Raw genomic sequence first — 26,893 nt, 5'->3', positions numbered from 1 at the left:
GCAATTGCCTGATAGCCCCACAGCCACCGCCGAGCGCGCACCAGACCCAGAGACTGAACCGAGCTGCCCACGCCCTCCAAAAATTATTATTTAACCCAAAATCCAGGATATTTGCTTTAAAATGTACAATCCCCCCAATGGGCATGTAGGACCCCCAAAAGAGGACATGTCCAGGAATTCCTGGATATATGGCAACCCTGTTTTCCATACCGTCTTCCATACATTCCTACCCACGATCATGAATGCCACCATTCAATCTGTTGCCAGGCACAAAGCAGCTTAAGTTAATAATCACCCATAATCAATGATTACTTAAGTATAAGTGAAAAGCAAATACAAAACACAATTGCTTTACTATACGAAGTCCTGATTATATTTGCCTCAACAGGTTGCTGCATATACAGCTTTTTCCAAGGTTCGCACGTATGATTGGATGCTGGGAGGTGCCCTGCATTGTATTATCGCAACATGTCCAAGCGCCGGCAATTGGATTTAGCAAGAGCCTCAAGAGAAATTAGAAGCATCTCATTTTATGGAGTCTTCATCAGGATCAGGTGAAGCCTACTTTGTAGTAATAATAATAACCATTTACCATTTGTTTGCGTCTGGCTGACACTCAAGGATCACTGAAATGTATGTGCTCTGAAGGCCCGAAGTATATGTTAAGGATAGACAATATACATCTGGGGACCCAATTTTGAGAAACACTGTGTTAAAGGGTATAACAAGAAAGAGTAGAGTGTTTTGAAAACTGAAGTACGGTACCAATATTTTTTTTGTAAACACCAAATTAAACATGTATGAACAATTTCTGTTAAAAATGTGATATTAACAACATGTCACTTATGTGTATTGTGGATTAATTCATGCTTATCAAATTAATAAATAAAAAGTGTTGCTGACCACCCCAACCCCCCCTGTGACGGCCTGGCATTCTGTTTTGGCGCCCACAGCCCAGGTCCCAGAAGCCATTTGGCTCCTAGCTTTTCTATCCCAGTTGCTAATACTGCTTTGAACATACCTTTAAAAAAAAAAACACATTTATCAAAAATTGGCCTCTTTACGACAACACTCAATAGCAAATGTGCAGTGCAATCCCACGAGTAGCTACACAGGACGCAATGGGGCTTACATGTGAGTAAACATACACAGACACTGTACACTGTTTCAAAGACTTGCCTTGGGATTTGCAGGTAAAGCAAGGAAATGAGATGAGGCTGTTAAAAGTTGTGTGTTTGCTCACCCTCAGTATTACAACCGCTACCCCAAGTTAAAACATGCCTTTAGGAAACCGAGCTAAGCTGAATTAGTGCCTCATCTGCTCTATTATTCTTGACCACTCCTGCTGAAGCTACATGTTTATACAAGCCCTGAATGCAACCAAGGCAATGTACTCCTGCTAGTTTGCAAGATATATCAAGATGACCTTTAAACGCCAGTGTAAGATGGGAAGAGTACTCAAGACTACCAGAAAAGCAGCTTTTCAGGGACAAAATACTTTTAAAGTACCAGAAAGTCAACTTTTCTTTAAGGTGCAATAACAAGAAGTTCAAGGACCTTGGAAGTAATTTTTAAAAAGGGGGACAAAGGCCTCTTAACAGTATGCAATCAGCTTTTCTTATTGGAGATTCTGGTTCCTCACAATGCAAAAATGTGTGTGTCTGACAGCGGAATGGACTCTCTTTCAAAGTGGTGTACTCTTTGGAAGTCTTTAAACAGAGGTTGGATGGCCATCTGCTAGGAATGTTTTGATTGTGATTCCTGCATTGTAGAGGGCGGGCTAGATAATGGATCCCTTCCAACTCTACCATTCTGTAATTCCAAGTCTAGGCCTTGCTTCTACAGGCCTTCTAAAGAACCCAGTACAGTGGTACCTCGGGTGACATACGCTTCAGGTTACATACGCTTCAGGTTACATACGCTTCAGGTTACAGACTCCGCTAACCCAGAAATAGTGCTTCAGGTTAAGAACTTTGCTTCAGGATGAGAACACAAATTGTGCTCCGGCGGCGCGGCGGCAGCAGGAGGCCCCATTAGCTAAAGTGGTGCTTCAGGTTAAGAACAGTTTCAGCTTAAGAACAGACCTCAGGAACGAATTAAGTACTTAACCTGAGGTACCACTGTAGATCTGCAGTACAGACTGACTCAAGCCCTCTGCTACATGAGATCTCGTATAGAGAGACTGGCAGAATTTAAGCAAACAGGCCGAGCCTCTGAACTGCAACCAAAGGCCATTTCCAGACTTTATACTGGCAAGCATTTCTGCAGTTCCGGCGGTCATACCAAGCTCTACATTCACAGGAGCAGCACAGCAGCGGGCAAGCTGCTCGGTCACAAAACTCAGCTGCCAACATTTCCAGAAGCATGGAAGCCGCTGTGGCAGAAATCCACAAGCCACGGACTCCTTTGCCAAGCTGCCCTGCAGATTCAGACAGAGGGACAACTCCCAACCACAGGAGCAGCAATGTCTGGAAACTGCTTGAGGCAAAACCGGGACATTTCTGCTGCTTCACACCCTTCCTTGTCACAGGAAGGTAAAATTGGGGGGGGGGGGACAAAACAAACTCCTACACGGACCCACAGAAAAAGATTTCAAGCAACCAAAGGGGAATAAAAATTCGCCTCCCCGCTTCTTGCAATATTATGTTCCTTCTTGCAACATTATGAATAGATTTTTGTCGGTTATTAAACACATGCATTGTTTAAATGTAAATAGCTGTCCATCAATAAGTATCCCCTGGGCATCTTACAAACAAAAGAATATTAAAAGCACAGTGCATGATCATGAAACCAATATGCAGTCCTTGGAAATGGGGAAGGGCTTTCTTTGCACAGAGGCAGCAAAACAGTTTACAGATCAGATTAGGCTACTTTAAATTCACCTCGGGCTGTTGTGGCCTAACATACAATTAGAAGGCGGGGGTGAAGAAAAAGGTATTCGACTGGTGCCCCAAAGACCAGAGAGAAATACTAGGTGCCGCGGCGGAGCAAGCCGATTGGGCGCCTGGGGAGGCATGTGTCCAGGGGCAGGGCCAGCTGCCCGTAGGGGCGGGGCCACCGGCCCGTGGGACCTCCGAGGAATCTGCCTGGCTCCTCCCACTCAGCCGCCCTACAGCTGAGGATGAGGCAGTGGGCGGACAGTTTGGGACAACGCCAACCCTGCGCGCGCCTGAGCCAGGAGAGATGTGTGGCTCGGTCGCGCTGCAGGCCCTGCGGTGAGTGCTGCCCAGCATTTTGTCACCCCCCTCAGTGGTGACACCCGGAGTGGATCCCCCCCCCAACGCACCCCCCCTTCCTCCGCCCCTGACTAGGTGAGCCTCTCTGGGGTATTCCATTGTTGGGGGTGCCACTAGCCAGACTATGCAGAGCTAGATATATTAACAGCAAGGATTCGAAACCTGCGGGACCAGAGATTCTCAGAAGACTGGAGTAAATACACAAACTATTTGAAAAGTAATTGTAATGAACAGATTACGCTAGTAGGATTGCAAGAAGTTTTGTAAGGAGTATTATTTGAAATATTGCAAAAAAGACTATGAAGAAAATGATTAGTTAATGATAATTAAGAGTAATAGAAAAATTAGGAAATTCACAATATCACCAGAGGAGCTGACGGAAGTCAAAAATATTGTATAAGATAAGAAATTGATAAGATAAGAAATTATGTTATATGAATGTTGGAAACGATTTGTTAAAAAAACTAATAAAAATATTTTTTTTTTTAAAAAAAGGGGGTGTCACTAGCCAAACAGCCCTTGTAGCTACCTGGCTCACCACGTGGTAAGGCAGGGCTTCCAAAATGGATCTTAAGGTCAGAACACACACAAGTGGGAGGAGATGATCTTCCAGGCCACTTGCTGGCTACCAAGCAGTTTCAGTCTTTATAGCTTAAAACCAGTACAGTGGTACCTTGGTTCTCGAACGTAACCCATTCCGGGAGTCCGTTTGACTCCCGAAACCGTTCGAAAACCAAGGCGTGGCTTCCAATTGGATGCAAGAGCTTCCTGCACTCAAGCGGAAGAAGCGTTGGACGTTCGGCTTCTAAAAAACGTTTGCAAACCGGAACACTAACTTCTGGGTTTGCGGCTTTTGGGAGCCGATTTGTTCGAGAGCCAAGTTGTTTGAGTACCAAGGTACCTCAGTACTTCAAACCAAAACAGATTAAGCAAAACAATGTTAAAAGGAACTGTGTTCAATTTGCAACATTTATACAGGCCACAAAATCTGAGTAAGATGTCATTCTGAGGCTATTCTAATGTATAGATGTTTACTATAATTTGAGACTAACTATACAATGATGTTTTTGTTTTATTGACTGGCAAACACTCTGATGAAATGCACACATAGTAGTCAATTAAAATACAGAGGTGCACTATCAATTTCTTTTTTCGCTGTACAAGGCTGTTTTCACACTCTTATGAACCAGAAACTTGCTTTTAAAAGAAAAGAAAACTGAAATTCTCAGGAAGCAAAAATTCTGTGACCTTGCAGAATGCTTTAAATATATAAAATACACTCTGACAGTGATTTCCTTCTACTGAAAACTTGTGTAAATATTTTGGGCTGGCACAAGAAAGCATCTGGATCAATTATGTCTTTAATAAAGTTGGGATGGGAAATTTTAATCCAACCATTCCTAGATCTTCCGGGTCTCCTTTCTTCAGGTGTATTAACCACCCCTTTCCAAGTTTCCCATGTTCAAAAGGGGGCCAGAGGCAATACTGAGCTCCTAGCCCTCGAACGTAAAAAAAGTTGCACCTTTTGGAGTTGCGCCAGGTAAGCCAAACGTAATGACAAACTTGTTTTCCTCCAGTTCTTGCCGGTCACTATTGTTTTACCAGTGACTGTTCAAGGTTTGTTAAATATCTAAACATCTCCAGCCAAGTACAGCCAATACCAATGGAGAATCGTTCCTGGTAAATACATGCAGCTTTGTTGTAAGTCTGTTTTCCACCCCCCACTTTTGAGACCCGGTGTTGCGTTACAGTTTAGGGTGGTCCTGGGGCTACTTAAGTTTCTTACAGTCATCGCCAAAAAATCTGCACAGGGACCGACATGCAAAACTGTGATTTCTATAAGTCACAGCTGGTCCCGGGTAAACAAAGCAAAGCAAGACTTATTGTCAGTACAAAGTTCCAGCTCCACTTTCTTCTATTTGCAAGTGGAAATATATACCATTTGAGAACTAACCAGTGTCCTAATATAAACACAAATTGCTTTACAAGCCTTTAAAACCTTTGTCAAGGCCAATGGGTTGGATCTTATGCACACAGACTTGAGAACAGGTCCCACGGGACACAATGGAGCTTACTTCTGAGTAGACCTGCACTGGTGAGTTCAGCAAAATTGACGCCTATAGATTTCAGAGGGGACCGAGACTGCGAACCTAACCCCACTTGATGGAGCCAGCCTCAATGAATTCAATAGGACCTACTTCTGAGTAGACACAGTTAGGACTGTGCTGTTAGTCAGATCTAGCTTGATTCATTCATTTCAACTAACTTAGGCTCAAGTCCTAAACACACTTACTAGGAAGTCAGATTCATTAAACACAGAGGAATTTACTACTGAGTAAGCATGCAAATGATTATGCTGCACCGCTGGATCTACCCCAATGTGTTGTACGCCGACCATTTCAAACAGCATCAGTTCATGTTTTATATGTTGGAGGCCGTCCAGAATGGCTGATGTTGTTATTGTTGTTGTTGTTTCCACCACTTCTTGATTCTTCCAGTAGGAGCTTGTCTCCCATTGGAGAAAACATCCAGAATGGTAGCAGAATTATTCTATTGCAACAAAAATAAGTAAGAGTCTTGCAGCACCTTAAAGACTAACACATTTCCAATGGTGCAAATCCACTTTGTTAGATGCCTGAGGCCTTATTCTCAGCCAGAAGAAATGTATATATACAGTGGTGCTAGGGCATGGGGGAAAGTGAACAGGGAAGTCGAATGCTCTCTGTGCTTTATTTTGCACACTTTTTGTGCTCTGATAGATACCACGTACTTTTTGGATTTCATTACCATCTGATGAAGCAGCCACTGGTCTATGCCACAATAAATTTCTTACAGTACAGTCATATACATTTTTGAACCAATGATGCTTACTCTCAGGAAAGTGCATATACTGCACTTACCAGGGAGTAAGCTCTGCGGAAGTCAACAGGAGAAACATTTCTTGAATGACACTATAAATATTATTTTTTGGATAGAAAACAACAATAACCAATGAATCCTCCTTATATTTACTTGGAATTGAATCCCACTGTGCACAATGGCCCTAATTTCCAGGTAACAATGCATAGGATTGCATCTTAGCCAACACTTTCTACTCAAGAGGCCAGACGTCATTGTATTCTACTCCCACACGGTCTTTCAAGCACCCAATGCAGCCCTGGAGGACAAGGTGTGGCTGTCACATGTAGCAAACACAACATTAAACATGTATTTTAATTTAATGTGCACTTAAAATGCAAATGGCAGCTGCACTGAGGGGAGATTTCCCAATACAAATAGCAGCTCCGGAGAGACAATTTCTCCCAGGACCACAGCAGGGGAGGGAATAGTTAAACTTCATCTCCCTGCCAGCTGCAACTTTGATCATCATCTCATCATCAGTTCCCCAGTGGCTGCCATTTGTATTTTTAAAAATATGCACAGCAAATGCAAAAGACACTTTTAACGTTACAATCCAGTTTGGGAGATACAACAAGAAAACACTCTCGACGGCACACTTGGGAGTTAGCAAATGTGTTCCTGAAATATCACGCTCAGGATATTTGTTTCCAGAGTTTGAAATCATCCCCTCGCAAAGCACTGACGAATGCTGACAGACTACCACAAATGCCCACCATCTGGCAAGAGCGATGCACAGGCGGAAAGCAGATTTCCTCAACACATCCTCTGCTTGGAAAGGAGCTGCACAAGTAAAAAAAAAAGCATGCTGTGTGGTACTGGGTATGTATCTGGGTCACTTAGAAGTGCACACACAGATCCCAGCACAAATCTGGGGCCATGTACAAAGGTAAAGGGACCCCTGACTGTTAGGTCCAGTTGTGTACGACTCTGGGGTTGCGGTGCTCATCTCGCTTTACTGGCCGAGGGAGCCGGCGTACAGCTTCCAGGTCATGTGGCCAGCATGACTAAGCCGCTTCTGGCAAACCAGAGCAGCGCATGGAAATGCCGTTTACCTTCCTGCCAGAGCGGTACCTATTTATCTACTTGCACTTTGACGTGCTTTTGAACTGGTAGGTTGGCAGGAGCAGGGACCGAGCAACGGGAGCTCACCCCGTTGCGGGGATTCGAACCGCCGACCTTCTGATCGGCAAGCCCTAGGCTCTGTGGTTTAACCCACAGCGCCACCCGCGTCCCTCTGGGACCATGTATGCAGCACCAAACAGGGAGCTGGTGCTGTCAAATCTGACAAGAATGGCCATATTATGAGCAGTCACTGATCTGTGTGCACCAGCATAGGCTCATCTTGTTACTCCAGAGGTTCAGAGCAACTGCTAGAGAAATCTCACCCAATAAATCTCACTGCAACACCCTATTTCAGTTTATCCGGAATTCACAATCAAGATGATTGGAAAATCAAAAAGAAAGGGAGGAGGGAACCAACAGTGCAAACATTTCAGTAATTTCCAATCTACCCCTCCTATTCAGTCTCCTAAGTGGTAGCGCCCTTCTTTAAGAAGCTTTGTCTACTAACATCCAGATTTCCTTGCACTGCATAAATCCTTAATGGCCGGTAGCATTTGTCTTTAGTACAGAAATACAGGAAGCAGGGCTGGCCCATGACATTTGGGGGGGGGACAAAATGGCACCCCGCTTCCTGCCAGGAAAGAAGGGGCGAGTGAAGATCTACATCAGGAACAAGGCGGGAATAAATATCTACATCAGAATCTGCTGCGCCTGGAACTTGCCACCTGAGGCAGCTGCTTCACCCGGCCTCATGGCAGCTGTTTTATATGAATCCATTTAGCCAAGTTACTGAACCAGCCTTCTCCAAACTGGAGCCCTCTTGGTGTTTGTGGACTACAACTCACATCCGTTCCAGCTAGCAAGGTCAGGGATGATGGGAGTTGTAGTCCGAAAAATAAGAAGCGGCTTGTTTGCTCAGGCCAAAGGGTCATCTTGTCTAGCTTCCTCTTCCCCCAGTGACCAACCAGATGAATGTGGGAAGTGCACAAGCAGCACCCAAGTGCAAGATTATGCGCCACGCTTGTGATGCACAGCGACTGGCGTTGAAAGGAATACCTCCGCTAACAGTGAAGGCAGAAGAAAGCCATCATGCCTGGTAAGCCACTGACAGCCTTATCCTCCATGAATTTGTCAAACCCTCTTTTAAAGGGACGCAGGTGGCGTTGTGGGTTAAACCACAGAGCCTAGGACTTGCCGATCAGAAGGTCGGCAGTTCGAATCCCCGCAACAGGGTGAGCTTCCGTTGCTCGGTCCCAGCTCCTGCCAACCTAGCAGTTCAAAAGCACGTCAAAGTGCAAGTAGATAAATAGGTACCGCTCTGGCGGGAAGGTAAATGGCGTTTCCGTGCGCTGCTCTGGTTCGCCAGAAGTGGCTTAGTCATGCTGGCCACATGACCTGGAAGCTGTACACCGGCTCCCTAGGCCAATAAAGCGAGATGAGCACCGCAACCCCAGAGTCGGCCATGACTGGACCTAATGGTCAGGGGTCCCTTTACCTTTTAAAGCCATCCAAGTTGGCGGCCATTACTACAACTTGTGAGTGAGCTCCATATCTTTACATGTGGTGTGGGAACTAGCTCAGACTAGCAGTGGCTCTCCAGCCTTTCCCATCATTGGCTTCCCAGTGTCCTTTGAACTGGGAAGGCCAGCAACTGAACTGGGACCCACCGCATACACAGCATGGGCTCTACCGCTGATTTATGGTGTGCATCCCCCTAGCCCAGAAGGATCCTTGATTTCACAAGGATCCTGTGATTCTTCTGCTGCATTCGTCGGCAGTCTGTTGCTCCATGATGGAATTCAAAGCAACTTACTTCTGAGTAATGTGTTAGCATCGAGGGTGCGATTCAAGCTGTACTCCTCTCATCCCTTCCCTATCTCACCCTTCTTTTCCCTCACTGCAGCATAGCGATGCTCTCTATAAACATGTTCCTCCCATGTTTGTTTATCTCAATGTGTAAACTGACTTTGGGGCCCACACAGGCCCTGAAGGCCATACAGATTGCCCATGTTTTAGATTCCTGTTTCTCTACCCACACACAGATGGCTTTGGGAAAGGCCCCTTCGTCCATTTTCCCATCACACTGTGGCCTTGTTTGCAGGTGATGCTAGGGGAAAACTGCAGGCATACAGTCTCTGGGAGAGCAGCTTGCATGCAGCTGCTTTGCTCTGCCCTGGTTATTTTGGTGCTGTGCTGAGCCAAGCCATGGATTGGCCTAGCCTGTCATCCGAACCTGGGCTGGTGGAAGAAGTGGCTCTCCAGGTGGGAAAGAGCCATCACACTAGCATCCAGACAGGTGGGTCGCTGTTGCTTACTGGCACAGAGAGCAGTAAGGAAATGGGATGGTTGGTGCAGCACAAATGCACCAGCAGAGCCAACCCAGTGCTCCTGCCAGTGCCGCTGCACTGCACTGACCTACCTCCCCCTCCCTCCTGATAAGCAACATCAACTCTCCTGCCAGAAAGCCAGGATAGCAACTCCACTCCACCTAGCAAGCCAATTCTAGCTGAAGGGTTAACTCTCTCCAGACTAACCACACACTATAGCCAAAGTATGCCCTATGGTTAACAGCTTATGGTTTGTCCAGGTTGCACTAAACCACGGCTTAGCACACAGTTAGAAACAGGCCTGGAGCTCCTAGGGTTACCCTTAGCCCCTTCTTTGGTATATATCGGAATATAATTTAAAGCCTCTTCTCCTTTATCAAAAATAATTTATCTGGAATAACAGCAATAGTGTTGTTCTCTCTTTATTCCTTTTTTTTAATCCACAGATTTAAAAAAAAATCCTTTTAAATATTATTTTTGCAATCTTCCTGGTTGCCTTTACAAAGTAGTGGAGAACCTGTACTGAGCAAAGAATTCTTTCTATTTAATAATACTGATTTGAGCCATCTGGTGTTCATGTAAGGAAGACTGGACAATTTATGCAAAAGTGACAATTATCAGCAGACTGAAGATAACCCCGAAATGCATATGAGAAAATTTGCAAGGGGGGGAAACAAATCCATAACAACTGTAGCATAGACATTTGAGAGACAGGAGGTTTCAGGGTGGGAAGGAAAACATCCCTGCCAGCTGGGTGGGGAGTGAGAACAGAATAGAGTGTCTGGAACAGGAAGATAGGGACACAAACATATATATATACACACACATATAAAGTGTAAAATAAAACCATTGTCTGGATAGGCCACTTCCTGTTTCACTCTGAGAAGCTATTTTTAAGACATTCCCAGGAGCAGGAATAGTTGCCCATCAACATCAACAGGGAAATTAAAGAATTGAACAAGCTTGTTCACCATTACCCCACTCCCCCAAACAGCAACGGTGGTGGCAGGTGGGGGAAAGGAAACCCCACTCAAAAAAGAAGTCTAGTGAGAACTGAACAACTCAAGTGGGTATGGAATGCTGGCTTGACTGCTGGGAGGCAGGGCAAGGAAATAACATGAGAGGAAGGGGAATGGAATAGAGTGGAGCCACTGGAGACATCAACATGAACACACGATTTTGTTGTAGCACCTCAACTTATATTGGCGGTAAAATCAAATGTACTGTTTCCGTTGACTTGCTTCCAAAGAGGTTAAACTCCAGTGGGCTACTCTGCGGCATTTGATTTGTTCCAGGGCTCACCCCCAAGGACTCAAGCCCAGAATTAATTTTCAGTGGTACAACTCAGCCAAAGTGTCCCTAAGTATGCACTAAGCAGCAGCATCTAGTCCTAGTCCTCACACACCTGAGACCCCCTAGCGGGGAAAGAGGCCTTCGCTTGCACATCACATCCCAGCAGGGCCTACCAGTGCCGATGCCCACCGGAGCTGTGGCCGTTGTAAAGCCATTATTTTCATGTTCCCACAATGCCCCAGAGGCACATTACACAAGGACATGAAAATGGAAGGTGACTCACAAGCATCCATACCAGAGGCTGCCTCTTGCTTGCTCCTAGTAAACCCGCCATATGAATGGCCCTGCAGGCAACGGAGGGGGCTCACAGGAGGGCATCTTCTCAGGGGGTCCTTCACTCCCGGTTTCAACTTTGCACACCTGCTCAAGTTCATGTGTGCAGAGGAATTAAAAGAAGCACGAAGAGGTTCATGAAGAGTTGATTCAAGTCTGGCCCTAGGGGGATGAGCCCTGTTTTCTGTGCCAAGGTTGAAGTATCAAAGATATTGCACTGACAACCAGGGCAGTGTAGCAGTCAAGCATGTCAGACATGGCCCCGAGAAACCCGGGTTCAAATTCCCACTCAGCCATGAAGCTCACTGGGTGACCTGGGGCCAGTTATACCATTGTAGCCTAACCTATCACACGGGGTTGTAGCTTGGATAAAATTGGGAGGTGTTTGAATGAGGCTGGGTGGTGGAAGAATGATGCACACTACCTTGAGCTCCTTGAAGGAAAGGAAGGAAAATAAATGATAAAGGTAAGCTCCTCTGAGCGGATGCAAACTCCTTCACCAACAATGGTCACTTTTGTGTATTTTTATATATTTTTTAAAAAAAACTGAGGTCATATCCCACCTTCTTCCCCATAGAGCTCAGGATTGCTTGCATAGTTCTCCCCCTCCTCATTTAATCCCCACAACAACCCTGTGAGGTAGGTCAGGCTGCGAGTGAGTGACCGGCCCAGTGAGCTTCATGGCCGTGTGGGGATTCGAATCCTGGTCCCCGAAGTCCTAGTCCATGAAACACACATGGATTTGTGTGATGTAATTTCCATGCAGGAAATAGCATAAAACTCTACACCGGATGAGAGTGCTCAGATGTACTGGTTAGTCTTTGTATATCTTAACAGACCCACCTGTATTTCTCAACACTGGACTACACTCAGAAACTGCCTTATAGCAAGTCAAAGCTTTGGCCCCACTAAGTCAGTATTGTCTGCGCTGACTGGTAGCAACTCTCTGGGGCTTCGGGCTGAAGGGGGGGGGTGTCTTCTCCCAGACCCGTCCTTTTCCCCCACCAGTGATCTTACACGTCCCAGCCAGGCCTAGCGTTGCCCCTGACTCTTTTGAGTCGCCTCCCTGCACTCAAGAGCAGCCCCCAAGCCTTCATTCTGATCGCTTCGCCTCCCCCCAAGCTATTTCCTCCCCAGACTTACTTGAGGAAGTATCTCTGGCCCGTGTGCGTGAGTGCCATCTCCCAGCCGGGAGGCAGCGGCAGCTCGTCCGTCACGTCGTAGGATTGCTGGCGGAGGTGCGCATGTTGCTGGGCCTGGCTCGGGGTGGCCCCGGCCCCGGCGCCCAGCTGCAGGGAGGCGGGCGACGAGTGGGAGCGGACGTGGTGGGCTCCGACGGCAGCGCTGCTGAGCCGCGGCGGGTGGCTGCCTGAGTCGGTGCTGGACTGCCGGGAGTGGGAGCCCGAATCGGGCTCCTTGAAGAAGGACTCTGGCAGGATCTTTTTCCTCCACGAGCTGGGCTTGGGGTTCATGACCGAGTTGAAGAGAGCCTCCAGGTCGGTGTCCAGATCTTGCGTGACATGGATCACCTGCTGCCCCGGCGGGGGAGGGACGCCAGCAGGGTTCATCTTCGCCACCTTTTCCCGAACTTTTCTTTCCCGAACTTTGGGCGGGGAAGTCGAGTCTCTGGAGCAAATCTCTGGGGTTTCGCCCTCTTAAATCGCCAGTTTCCAACCCCCGTCGCACAAAATAAGTATTTTGCAGTGAGGGTCCGAAAGAGACCCGAAAGTCATCCGAGACACGAGATGCAAATAATGATGATGATGATGATAAGCTTCTTCAAACCCTTCCAAAGCTAAACTTAGCCGAGCGCCCCTTTTTTTCCCCTTTCCCCTTCTCCCCAGAGGCCCCGGCGGCTCCAAGGCAGCCGTCCCCTCCCTCCCAAAACTTTTTATCTCGCAGGATCTTCCAGAGTACACATGAAGCACGTCCAAGTCAGGCCCCGGCGGAAAGTTATGCAACTTTTCTTTTCTTTGCTGTCCCTCCCCGCTGCAACTGCAGAGATTTGTTACAATTCCCTCTTAAGAAAGCAGCTCCTTTAAAGGACTAGTTGATGTGTGTGTTGGGGAGGTGGGGGTAGATCTGCAGCCGCGGCTGTCACGGGAGGGAGGAAAGGAGGGCTCAGCCTCGCCGCCCGGAATTCCAGAGGAGGCCTGAGGCTCGAGTGAAAGCTTCGGAGGGGCTTGAACGTTCTGATTTGGAACGCTGGCGCTCCCGCGAACGTTCCGATTTCGAACGCCGGGGTTTCCAGGGGGGGTCTTGCCAGCGTTCGGTTCCCAGGCCTGACCGAAGATTCCTCCCTCTCCCTGGCCGAGCGCAAAAAAAAAGTTTTGGATTTTTCTTAAAGGGTGGGCGGGCAGAAAACCGATCTTTTGCGGGGGAGAAAGAGGGGAAGGGGGTCCCCTTTCCCGTTCACATACCCATGGTCCGGATCTTGAAGAGCTGAGTACTTCCCGCCGTGGTAGTGGCGGCAGCGGCGGCTGCTTTGGGACTATCCCAAACAAAGTTACCCAAAACTCTCAGGGCGGCGCAGAAAGTTTGGCAGCTGCATTATTCATGAGCTCAGTGTCTGGGACCAGCCCGATTACACGGTACACCCACTGAGAGTCCTCCCACGGCTCAGCTGAGAGCCGGACCCTGCTGGATTATTTTTTTTCCAGCTGGGATAGAGGAGCCTCCTGGGGGTGGGTTTAGGGAGTTTTACGGGGATCTTGGACGGAAATCCAGCGGGGTTATGACTAATACATCGGGCGAAGGAAGCGTGCCACCGCTTCCTGCGGGACTCTCCCTAATAAGGAATCGTACAAAGGGGGGGGGGAGGGGGAGGGGGTACCGTGCAGAAAACCAGTTCGTCCCTGTCGCTCGTTTGGGGGCGGCCTCGCCTTTATCAGACTGGCCGAAACTACCATTAAATACTTCCCTGAAGCCACTTAGCCGCTTTTTCTCAGATATTCAGTGGGACTTTCATATGCAAAAAGGAGTTTGAGCACAGCTCAGGGTTAGGCTCTGACAGATCCTGCTTTGAGAGTCGCATCGCAAACGGCATGGTAGGAATGTGTCCGCCCCCCGTCCCCGGTTGCAGGTTCCCACAGGTGCCTGGTGACTGTGAGAGGAAGAGATATGTGGAGGGTTTCTATAGCTCCTCAGTGCTGATGCTTCGATTGGGAGCCTCTCCCCTTCTTTCCCCTGCCCGTTGCAAAGATACTGCCGTGCTTAATCAGTCCATTGGATTTCATCTACTAAAACTGTAATCCAAACCCCATTTACCTGGAAGTAAATTCCATTGAATTAAATAGGGCATTGAATGGTTAAGATTGTGCCTTTTAAAAACTGCAACGGTAAGCATTCTCTCAAGTCCAAAATAGCTGTGTTGGCCCATGAAACATATTCTTTTATTTATTTGACTCAAGTCTCTCATGTTACCTGTGGTGCTGGTCTTAACACAAAGAGCAAAGTCATGCAACCCACAATACACAGTATAATGCAGTACAGCTTCTGCTTATTTTCCTCTAGAGCTCTTGAATATTACAGTGGTACCTCAGGTTACAGACGCTTCAGGTTACATACTCCGCTAACCCAGAAATAGTACCTCAGGTTAAGAACTTTGCTTCAGGATGAGAACAGAAATCGTGCGGCGGCCGCAGCAGCAGTGGGAGGCCCCATTAGCTAAAGTGGTGCTTCAGGTTAAGAACAGTTTCAGGTTAAGAATGGACCTCTGGAACGAATTACGTAAGTACTTAACCCGAGGTACCACTGTAGTTGAGGATATCCATAGCTAACAAATAGAAACTGCACTGCTTCTTTGCTTTCTGTCCCGAGCAACTTTGCATAGAAAAATCTTGTGGCCTGCCTTCAGCCAATCAAACAGTAGAACTAACTTTTCTCCCCAAGAAAAGGATTGCTGTAACTACCCATTTCCTGAGAACTTTGTCAACCCCTCTGGTTTCTATCCTTCTGGGTTCAGGTACTGTTTTGGGATAGAAACCAGCCTTAGCCTTCAGGAGTGGGCTGTGTATGACCTTGTAGCTCTTACTTGATCTTTTGGGAATGTTTAATACCACTGACCATGCGGGGCCAGATTAAGACCTTTAGAGGCTGTAAGCACCTAAAAGATTTTGGTGCCCCCAAATTAAAAATATAAACAAGAATAAACCGTAAAATTAACTTTTGTTTTTAGAAATTAAACAAAACCTATAGCAAGATGGGAAATGATCTTTATTTTGTGTATACCTCCACTTTATTTTATTTTTGTGTGTGGGGGGGGAATTCTCCCAATTTGTCTAAATGCATAGTCTTTGATCAGATCCTCAAAGCAAATCTTATGTAACACATCTGCTTCTATACTTAATAGAGTTAAGGCATCCAGCCTGCCTTGTTGCATAGTTGTTCTGTTGGGGTTTTCAATATACCTCAACTGAGAAAATGAATACTCTGCTGAGCAATTTGTGATTATTAATGTTAAAAAAAATACGAAAGCAAATTTCTACATTTTGTTGTGTTCCCAAGTTCAAGGTATATCATTAATCTCTATTATTACTATTTTTAGTATTACTATCTTAGTATTTTTATTATTACATATATATGTATGCAATTTTCCCATTTATTATGGGAGCCTTTATTTGTGGAGCCTGGTTTAGCTGTGCCATATGGTCCATGGTAAATCCAGCAATGGAAAACTTCTGTACCTTCCCTAGATGCCCTAAGCACATGCTTATTTTGCTTAATGGTTAATCCAGCCCTGTGACCATAGTATCCTCCTGAACAATCTGTGCAAGTTGGTGGCACTTTTTTTGTTAAGTGCTTTGATTCATAACAATGCATTTCCCTGTACATGTGAGCAGTCCCAGTTGCCTTGCCTGTGCGCTTCCATGAATAACGTAGTGTTTGAACCATAGATAAAGCTAGCAAATCCCACACCACAATATTTTTCGGTATAGTGATATTTTTTCAGGTTTCCAGTTGCAATGTTATGCTATCCAAGGGCATCCTTCTCAAGTCAGCTCGCGCACAGGAGGTGACATCCTGTATGAACCAAACATGGTTGCTTATTTCAAGCACAACAACAATTTTGACCATAGGTTGGTGCTATTTCCTTTTGTGTAGTAACATCAGCCAGCATTTAGGGGATGGAGAATTTCTCCTCTGTATGAGTAGCGGCTGGCCCAAAAATAAAAAAAAGTAATTACAAGAAATTAGCCTGAATACAAATACATATAAAATATTACTGTATATGTTTCTTTATTCAGATCAGAAAAGATGAGAAGGAAAAATGTTTGGTCATTATACCAATAAGCTGTACAGCACATTATGCAAAAGGCAGCTGTACATAAAATTAGAAAAGCTTACATGTTCAACTAATATTGATGTCTGGTTAGATTATGATGATTATTCCAACTTGCATCTGACATTATTACTAGATTAGCACCCAAGCAAATTCAGCCCTTAAATGCAGTCTCAAGAACTTGGCTGAGAAAAAGCTTTTGACTGGTCCAGACGCAATGTTGTTTGGTGACACTGAGATGGCAAGTGCTACTTGATGTTACGCACTATTCGTCTACAATGATTTGTTTTCATTTCTCCCAAAGCTTGTTCCAGTTGCTGAATCAGGTGAAGCAACGTCGCAGGGTCGGTCTGTAATATTTGAGTAGTTTGGTTTCCATTCTGAGTAAGGTGGAGCTTCAGAGTCACAATAGGCTTAATTTGCTGTCTCAGACTTCTGCTAGCAAGCTATGTAAATAGTGAGGTGAGGAAAAGAAAAGTCAGTAAGATTTAAAACGAAGAGATGTGCTAAGAATAAAGGTAAAGGTAGCCCTGCCCGTACGGGCCAGTCTTGCCAGACTCTAGGGTTGTGCGCTCATCTCACTCTATAGGCCCGGAGCCAGCACTGTCTGCAGACACTTCCGGGTCACGTGGCCAGCGTGACAAGCTGCATCTGGTGAGCCAGCGCAGCACACGGAACGCCGTTTACCTTCCCGCTGGTAAGCGGTCCCTATTTATCTACTTGCACCCGGGGGTGCTTTCGAACTGCTAGGTTGGCAGGCACTGGGACCGAACGACGGGAGCGCACCCCATCGTGGGGATTCGAACCGCCGACCATGCGATCGGCAAGTCCTAGGCGCTGAGGTTTTACCCACAGCGCCACCTGTGTCCCATGTGCTAAGAATAGCCATTAACAAAAGCATTCTAATTCTCAGCATTCATAATTCAACAAGGAACTGTAGATATATTTTACAGTGTGTACCTACTACATTAAGATATCCACCCCTTGATTCAGAAGGACAATTGGATATACTGGGTTAAGAACTAAAATAAGAACCAAACACTATTATCTTCATTGTTGTAATTTTGGCCTTTTAACGTAAGAGTATAACAAAACCCATGAACAATCAAATGTATCTTAAAAATAAATTTAAAATACCAACAATTTTGATTCCTAACTCACCTTTACTTTAACAGTTGTGGCCTAGTTTTGGAGTTCCCCAAGTGTAAGGGAAATACTGGAGAAATAAATCAGGGCCTTATATTCCTATAAACATTACATGGGATAATGTTTCAACTGAGCCACTTTTGCAAAGTCAAATTCTTAAATGCCAAGGCAGCCAGGTAAATAGAACTTCCATAACAGCTGGTGGCAAAGCACTGAACCTAACTGCTGAAAAGACACTTCTGTGTCTAGAAGAAAATCAATGCTAGGTTGTAGACCCAAGGTACAGTGGTGAAGAAATCCCTTTTGCCCAAGCTAATGAAATTTATAAACTGAGATCTAGAAATCTCTGTTTAATGCTACTAGTTGCATGCATTTTCTAATCCCAGTGGCAGAAGATGGGGTAGTAAATAGCCAAAGGTGTTAAATTTTTCATAAACAAATTTTAGCCAAAAGCAGCATATTTATCGAGCAAAGCCAGGGGCAGCTGAAATTGCTGAAAGTAAATAAGCTTTGCCTACATTGAAGACTTCCTTCTATATTGTAATGTTTCTAGAAATATAAGATCCTGATTTTCTTCCCCAGTACTTTCCTTATATTTGGGGAATTCAGATTAATTTTATGTTTCAATGGCAGACTCCAACCCCATGCTTACTGAAAATATAGTCAAGTTCCTTGCTGTAGCCATCAAAACTAGGCCACAAAGAGAGAATGAATTTTGAGTCAAATTGCCTGCATTTTAAAAATATTACTTTTTGATTGTACATGGATTTTGTAACACTCTTGTTTTAAAAGGCACAACTGGTGTACATGCAAATAGTCTCCCACCCCACTGCAGCTGTCTTGATAACCCAATGCTGTATCTGAAGTTTATGGTCTGTAGACCAAATAAACTAACCTGGGGGGGGGGGGGAATTCCAGGAACTAGTGTTATTTTTTGAGCTTGACTAACCACATGAAATGCTCCCTATTAGGCCTCTTCTGGTGTGGGAGGAACAAGATGAAATGGATATACATTTCAAAAACAGATCAGTGCCTTTGGTTGGCAATTTCTGGCTTAAGACTAAACTCAGCCCAGGGAAGGTTGGAACACGGATCACTAAAGATGTGCTCCCCTCACCTACCTGGCCAGCTACAGTTGCCACAGGTTCATAACAGACTGCATACTAGCATGGAGTCAGTAACATAAAGGAGGTGGGAAGGAGGATAAGGAAGATGAGAAGATTTGAGGAAAATCACAAGCCCTTTCATAGGGTTGGGGGACTTGTTTGAGAGGGTGGGAACCTTCTTGCTTTTACTGACCTTATGTAAGATATTCTGGAAGATTTTCAGCTAAAGTGCAGGGTAAAATGCTTAAGGTGGTAGTGAACATTTAAGGTGTGTGTGCACACCTATGTGCTTGCACATGTATGCGAGTCACCCTTGCACTCAGCTCACAAATAGCTTTCCACACAATTTTTTGCTGATTTTTATTATACAGACTAATTTGCATACTTGACCTCTTACTGGCTCTGTTAAAGTCGACATTTTTCCTCGTTTCTTAATTCTGTTTTAATTTTTTTTGTTAAGCTACATTTTCAATAGCTTATTAAATGTCCTCTGATTCAATTTTTCAATTTTTTAAATGGCAAATTTTAGCAACAAGCTGCTGCTTTCAAAATCAATGTTCCAGTTCCATAAAATGTCAATGCAATTGTCTGTAACCAGACAGAACACTGGCGTACAGTCTGAGCTAGTTCTGATACAGAGATGGGAAATTCTGTCTTAATATTAAAGTACAGCTTCAAAGTACATGGAAGCCTAAGTAGGCTGCGTTGTGTTGGCAAATCACTGGGCAACTAACTGTGCAGGTTGCTTTCTACTGTTCTATCATGAATAACTGTATGCAAAAATGTGTATGAATAATACTACTGCTACCGCTGTAATTTTGAAACCATTGCCTTTAGCAGCTTGTGTCATGCCAAATGTAAACAGCACCATAAACTAAAGATTTTCACCCTTACCTGCACATCTAGTCTCCATTCAAGACTGTGATAACTAGGCAGCTTCGGTGCTAGTTCAGTAAGAATACTTCTGATCTCCTTCCTATTGTCAAGATACAGCTGAAGCAATACGGCATTCAGTTCTTCAGAGAATCCTAGTACAAGTATAGAGTCTTGGAAATCTATCTCCGATATCTAAAAATTACAAATAGAATGTTTGAGTTCCTGATTGCTTCTATTGCTGTTTTACCTACGAACATAGGAAACTCCCATATACTGAGTTGCACCATTGGTCCATCTGCCTCCAGATAGCCTACACTGTCTGGCAGCAGCTCACCAGGGTTCAGGCAGTAGTAGCCTTTTCCCAGCCCTGCTTGGAAATGCCTGGGATTAAGCCTGTATGCAAAACAGATGCTCTGCCCCTGAGCGTTGGCCCTTCCTCTGCTCACAGTCTTTGTAAATTTGTGTAAGGACTGCATTTCCAACTGTGAAATATGTGTGAAAGGAAATCGTTCAGTAAGAATTGATTAACTGCAGTCTATTGATACCAAATAGAAAAAGGAAGCAGAGGCCAACATAGAAAGTAATTCTCAACATTCATAATGCAACACCATTTACAGAAATATTGGGCGGTATCCAATTAAAGCATATTCTAAGGTTACTTATGTCCACTGATTTGAATGCAGGGTGGATAAAAATCAAGGATTTTTAAAAAAATCAGATTTTTTAAAATTTAAATCGGATTTTTAAAATAAAATGCTTTTGGAGGGAAAATCTTTCTAAAGATAGTTTTCTATTTAAGTTACATTTTGGTCCAAAGGCTATTCATCAGGAAATAAGGATTTGTTTTAAGTTTTTTATGTGTGCTAAAACTCAATTTAAAAAACAACAACAATTTAACCACATCAGTTAACAAACATGGATACATATGCTATAATGTTAATTGTTTTAGTTAAATAAATTGTATAAATTGTTATTAAGGATATGATTATTCTTCTGCTTCCAGTAAAGTACAGCAGATAAGTTGTCCAAATATAAACAATAATTTCATAATTACCTGTCTTTGTATTTCTAATAGTATAACCAAATAAGTAATTTTTGATATAACTGTAAAAGCTACGCTGAAAATTTATCATTCCAAAAATGAAACCTTCATCTGGCTGTAAATATTAAGATTATACCAGCAAAAATGAGTCTTTCTGTAAAAAAAATGATTTAAATCAAGTCTTACTGACTAGTGATTTAAATCGATTTGATTTAAATCAAATCCACCCTGTTTGAATGGCTCTATTCTATATCTAACACTGGATATTACCCATAGTTTACCATGTGTACATGCCCTCCTATTCCAAATGTGTATATGGTGCATCTCATTTATGACACCCATGGTCAGATGATCATTTTGATACACTGGGCAGAAACTAGAATAAAAACTAAACCTAATCATACAGAAGAAACTGACTGAATTTTTTCAGATTTAATCATTTTAAGATACATAAGATTTTATAAAATGGCTTTTATCTTTTTGAAAGCTGGTATCCAAGGTAGCACTAAGTCTTGGTCGTGTCAGCGTTTCTTTCTCTCACTGCTTCCACCCCACATCGGTAGAAATCAGCAGGTGAAGTTTTCACAATGTGGAGATAAGCATTAACGCCTGCTGATAAGCAGCAGAAGCAGAAAAATAGGAATTTGCACTAATTTTTCTGAACTTTCATCTAAAGCACCACATCTTGTAACTGTGACCTTTATTTACCACCACCACCCCGCCACCGCCCCCAACCCACATATCCAAGAAAGTACTGTAAGTTCAAAGCATCTGCCTAGCTCACTAAGAGCACTGTGAGTTACACTTACCATGAGTTTTGAGCTCTCAGTGAGAAGGTATGTTAATCCTTCTACACCATGCTGAATTGTTTCACTACTAACATTAAGTTTTCCTGAAAAAGGGAATGAGAAAACATCAAACAGGGATCTGATCCAATACAATATACATGCAAATAAATCTCAAATAAAAATAGGTTGCAAATCTAAGCACACTTAGTCTGCATATCCTTGTACTATATATGGTATATAATAATGGAAAGTAGAGGCAAAAAGAGGCCTCTAGCTTAGAATATTCTACTTGTGTACATGACGATTATGGGAGATCTGAGGCCTTAGTAAATAGTGCTTGTATTCTAGACTTAACTAATCTTTGATGCATTTTGTACTACAGCTGCTGTCTCTTCAGAATCTATTAGGGGGGGAAATGTAAACAAGCATCATCTTAACAAATATTTGAGAAAAACAACATAGACCCCGGACCAACCTATATGTTCAGAAAAGTAAGTGACCCAGTGCTCCAAGGACTGTGCCACTTAAGAATGCCACTTGGAGACAGCATAATTCCATGTTTCCCTCTGTCAAAATTCCACACCTGTGGAAAACTTGTGCCTGGGATAAGGAGTCTAAAAGAAAAAAATTCACATAGAAGCATTCAAACATGCCACTATTCCTCCTCTACATTCTCATGGCAAACAGGGCTAGGACGGCACCATTTGTTTTCTAAAGGCACAGATCGACTTGTACATTAGCAACCCGCAAACTGTTGCATCTGCACCAATGAAAGCTCAGTTCATTTCAGTTGAGCTTACACAGGTACTACAGCCTGACAAATCTGCAGGGAATTATTTCAATGTTGTCGCTGCTTTGTAATAACTGGAGGAAGCTACAGGTGCCATCATGTTCCATTCAAATCAAAGATGATGATTTATTTGACTCCAGAGAAATGCTTAATCAGTAAGCCCTCAACAAGGCAAATTGCTTTCTGAAGTGCTTCTCACCTGCCTCATTTTAACATCACTCCAGGAAGGGATTTTGACTGCCCATCTGTCAACCATGTGACATCATAATGACACAGTGTAACTGACAGGTGGGTGGCCCTGCTCACCTTTCAAATTTGGTCACTGAGGCTGAAGCTGAAAAAGATCTGGCCCATGGAGCCAAAAAGATTTCCCAACCCTGCTTTAAACAAACCACAATGTCAGGCATGGCTAAAGCAGTAAGCTATTCCCCTCCTGGTTTATATACATGCTCTTACCGGGGGAGGAGCGAAGCAAGCCATTAGGAGCAACGCACACAGTTTGGTTAACTGAGTCAACTACCTTAGTTTACCTTTGTGTGAAAACACAGCTATTCTTGGTCCAACATATAATTTTTGCAGGACCAACATTGTTACCTCTGAATTGGCCCGATGTCTAGCAGTGTATTGATTCAAGGCCCTTGGAAAATACTGCCCTTTAACCACACTTCTCAAATTCTTACTTGCTGCTCCTTCGTAGATTTTTGGGTTTGTGCCTTTTCTTAGGAACTCCAGTGCAATACGGCCAAATTCATTGACAACTGAAAAGAAAGATTTGTTTGCAGAATTCATTGACGACTGAAAAGAAAAAAAGATTTGTTTGCAGAACCAGGAAACTAGATGATGGCTTGGTTGTAGAAAACCAGACTTCATTAGGAGTAGCTCAACTTAATACGGCTTATCTCAGCCTACTGTAAATTGTGAATCCATTTTTTAAATTTCCACAGGGCAGTTTTTATGATAGTAAAAGTCAGCAGGAATGGGCACAGTACTAAAGCGTGCATCCTAAATTTCTGATCCTTGTGAATGTAAAGAAATGCATTTTTTTGTTATTACAGTTGTGAGATTTCCATTGTGTAGCAGCTAAGGATTAATGGTTTTACCTATATTTGGATAATTTTATTATGTGTTTTTAATCTCTATTTTAAAAATTAGTATTTTACAATATTTTACGTAAACCACTTATTTATTTATTTATTGGCACATAGGTTTTGCTTACTAAAAATATATAAATACCTAGTTGCTGTTACAGGGGACATGGGGCTGCTGAAGACCCCCATCTCTAAATATTTGCCTGAGAAGATATGATGTCACCACGTTCGACATCTCCCCACTACCAGGCAGGAGGAGCTAGTGAATTGTGGCAGGGAAATACCAAGTGAGATGATGTCTCAGCATGTTTTAACAGGGAGATACATGCCAGTGACAGCCACACCTGCCTGCCCAATAACGTCTAGTTAAGAATCTGAGAATGTGAACGGAGAAGTTACTAACTGAAATGTTACCTCTGCTCTATGAATGTGGGGGTCACAGCCCAGCTGCGTGTTTGCTGCCTTGGGCTTCCTCCACCACATGGAGCGTAATAATAAAGACCTATGTTATAGGGCTACTGTAAATACTACTAAGATAAAGTATGTGAAGCACTTAGAAAGCTCCAAAGTCCTACTTAAATATTTACTATTAAAAGCTGTAGCTAATCATAAGTTCACACAGAAAATGCATAAAGCAAACATATAGAGGTGGGGAGGAAGCGAGTCTCAGCTCCACGCAGGCCCAAACCTGAAACATCTTGTAAAGTGAACAAATTTATTCACAAATCAGTGCTGATTTCTATTACATACAACTGCAATACTGTAGGGGAAATGAAGCTAGATTTATTGTGCAAACTGTATCAGTTTGGCATAACTACACTTAAGTGCTGTATAGGACAACAGAGGCGGATTTAGGGAAGCATGACCAGTTTCCCACAGTTGGTGATGAACCAAGAGGGCACCACAAGGGGTACCACAATGATATAATCAGGACGCGAGTGGCACTGTGGTCTAAACCACTGAGCTTCTTGGGCTTGCTGATCAGAAGGTTGGTGGTTACCTTTGCCACAATGATGCCAGATGGAGCGGGGGGGGGGGGGGGGGAGAGAGACGCCGAATTCTGGCATCACCCAGGATGCCCCTAAAATTTGAAAGACCGAAGTCCGCCACTGAGGATAATGCTGCAATGCCAACCATGTCTTCTAAGACAGCAAATCCCACCGAATTCAATGGCCTGAACTCGGCCCAGCGCTTTGGAGTGAGGCTCTTCCAAGAGAGATTCTTCTCTCAACCTTGCAGGGTTGGCTGAAAACTTTTCCTATGCCAACCATTCAAGAAAAGCATTTTCAGTCATGGCGGGCTACCTGCTTTAATTTCTTTAAGTGGTTTTTACAGTGTGCGTGTTTGTGTATGCATGCAGTTGACCTACACAAATATTTTTAAATAAATAAATAAAATGATAATGATAATTTATTTATACCCCGCCCACCTGGGTGGGTTTCCCCAGCCACTCTGGGTGGCTTCCAACAAAATATTAAACTTTCAACTCAACTGCATGTTAATAGCACATCTAAAAATGAATGTCAGGTAGTCAACATTCACAACATGTTTAACACCGATTAAAATATACATATTACTGAAAGTTACAATTTCACTACGAGGCAGGCATGTATGTTTTCTCTCTTACTTGTATAGCACCATCAAAATTACAGTCTCGTTTGTTTAAAACTATGCTGAAAAACAATAAAAAGTAGCCAATGGTAAAATACTGCTTTAACTTAAAGGTCTCTCTAAGTAAACAAAAATAAAAGTTAAAACTACCCTCTCTCTTCTTTTTTCCTCTTCATGTTTGCAATGTTTATAAGTACTGTACGTTTTCTTCTACAATAAGATTATTGAACTGCCCGATATTTAGTGGCACAAGTAAAAAATAAAATAAACCCAACAGCAAATAAATTAAAAAGCATAGGCCAACCACTGGACATAAAGGTTTAGACATTGGGAACAATTCGCCAAGCACAGTCGCTGGGGTTAGGGCTGCAGCGTTTTATCTACTGTATCAAATTCGATGTAATTTGGCGTTGGCTTATCAAAAATTTGGAAAACTACTATTATTTGCCGCCACAACCCCTAAAAAGAAAGGAAGAAAAGTACGGCAGCTTTTATCCCCTAATCTCGAAGAGTTGGGGTTTTTTTTTTACTTTTTAGGGTTCGATCCCCTAAACGCTTGCCTGGGAGCAAATCCCGCTGAAAGAAACGGGGCTTAACACCGACAGGGCAATCCTGACCCGTGTCTAACTCACGTCAGAAGCAAGCCCCGTCGACTTCGGTGGGATTTGTCTCTAGGTAAATGCGCGCATCCCAAAAAAGGGGGTAGGTTTGGGCTGCAATCCTAACCCGATGGTCTCTTAGCTCGTACCAGAGCTCTCCACCTGGAGAAGGAAGCCCAGGTGCTCCTTATGCTCCTCCGACAGGACCAGCAACATCTTCCGCAGCTTGGCGCCCCCCGCCGACCGAAACCGACGCCGACCGTAACCCCGGCGCCGCAGCTGCGCGTCAGGCGGAAGCTTCCCCCGCAGCCACTGCGGCGCCTCAGCCAAAGCTGCCCGGCCGGGAATCAACTCCCGCGCCGAAACGTTCCGCCTCCTGATTCTGTCCCCACGCAGTACTGTACTGTACTTCAATCCATCCCCTCGCGGGGCGTTTGGGAATCGCTAGGCGGTTGTCAAGCGGCCTCCTGCAGCTGACAGCTGCCTTAATTGCATTCATTAAGGCATAAGCTTTCGTGGAGGTCGCTTCACCAGACGCATGAAGCAGTAGAGAGATGCCTGCTGTGAGTAACACGTGAATATGGGCGTAGCCAGGATTTATGTTGCGCGCGCGGGGGGAGGGGACTTCAGGTATGCATTTTTTTATTAACTTGATTTTGGGTGCTGTTATGTACTGAGTTGAATAGGATCCAAAATGCAGCAGTCTGACTGGTCCTAGAACAATAGGATCCAGAATGCAGCAGTCTGATTGGTCCTAGAACAATAGGATCCAAAATGCAGCAGTCTGATTGGTCCTAGAACAATAGGATCCAAAATGCAGCAGTCTGATTGGTCCTAGAACAATAGGATCCAAAATGCAGCAGTCTGATTGGTCCTAGAACAATAGGCTTCAGAATGCAGCAGTCTGATTGGTCCTAGAACAATAGGCTTCAGAATGCAGCAGTCTGATTGGTCCACAGGAGCCACCCAATCCAGCTCCAGGTGGAAGTGAATCCACAACCTGATTGGCCTACAGGAGAATCCCGGAACTAGCCAATCACGCAGGGCCCATTGTGTAAATAATGTGTATAAAGCAGACATTCTTGGGGGAACTTCCATTCCTCCTCACCACTATGAGCTGAATAAAGAGCATGAAATCCACTCTCAACTCCACGTATATTTCAGGTGTCCCCCTGCACTCCCTTGGCTATGCCTATGCATCTGCAGAGGATTTGGGGCCCCTTCTAGAACAGGGTTTCCCAAACTTGTGTCTCCAGCTGTTTTTGGACTACAGGTTTGGGAAACCCTGCTTTAGAATGGCCGTGGTGGTGGTTTTTCGCAGGTGCATTCTGCAACATGCAGTTGAAGGTCAGAGACCTTCAACAAAATGGTGCATTAAGAGGTGTATTTATAGTGGACCACACATCATTCCCCT

At 44.2% G+C, this 26,893-nt stretch overlaps 2 protein-coding genes across 2 annotated transcripts in view; both read right to left on the bottom strand.

The window, feature by feature from the left end:
* WWTR1 (WW domain containing transcription regulator 1) overlaps positions 1-13,860 on the bottom strand; it is an 89,470-nt gene extending 75,610 nt beyond the window's left edge. The window contains exon 1 of the mRNA XM_083442907.1: positions 12,296-13,860. Within this exon, the coding sequence (XP_083299033.1) occupies positions 12,296-12,720 (425 nt within the window). The 5' untranslated portion in view covers positions 12,721-13,860. The remainder of the gene's footprint in view (positions 1-12,295) is intronic.
* A 2,513-nt stretch (positions 13,861-16,373) lies between these two features.
* COMMD2 (COMM domain containing 2) lies at positions 16,374-26,044 on the bottom strand. Its single transcript, XM_083443039.1, has 5 exons — positions 25,629-26,044; positions 22,862-22,939; positions 21,413-21,495; positions 19,580-19,753; positions 16,374-16,879 (listed from the first exon to the last, which is right to left on the bottom strand). Exons 1-5 carry the CDS (start codon positions 25,693-25,695, stop codon positions 16,682-16,684), a joined length of 600 nt encoding a protein of 199 aa, XP_083299165.1. The 5' UTR covers positions 25,696-26,044; the 3' UTR covers positions 16,374-16,681.
* Between the last annotated feature and the right edge of the window lie 849 nt (positions 26,045-26,893).

Source organism: Podarcis tiliguerta (genome assembly GCF_965153285.1).
Source record: "Podarcis tiliguerta genome assembly, chromosome: 5".
NCBI classification, from domain to species: domain Eukaryota; kingdom Metazoa; phylum Chordata; class Lepidosauria; order Squamata; family Lacertidae; genus Podarcis; species Podarcis tiliguerta.
The sequence above is the reverse complement of the archived record's forward strand: the minus strand, read 5'-3'. Positions and strand labels throughout refer to the sequence as shown.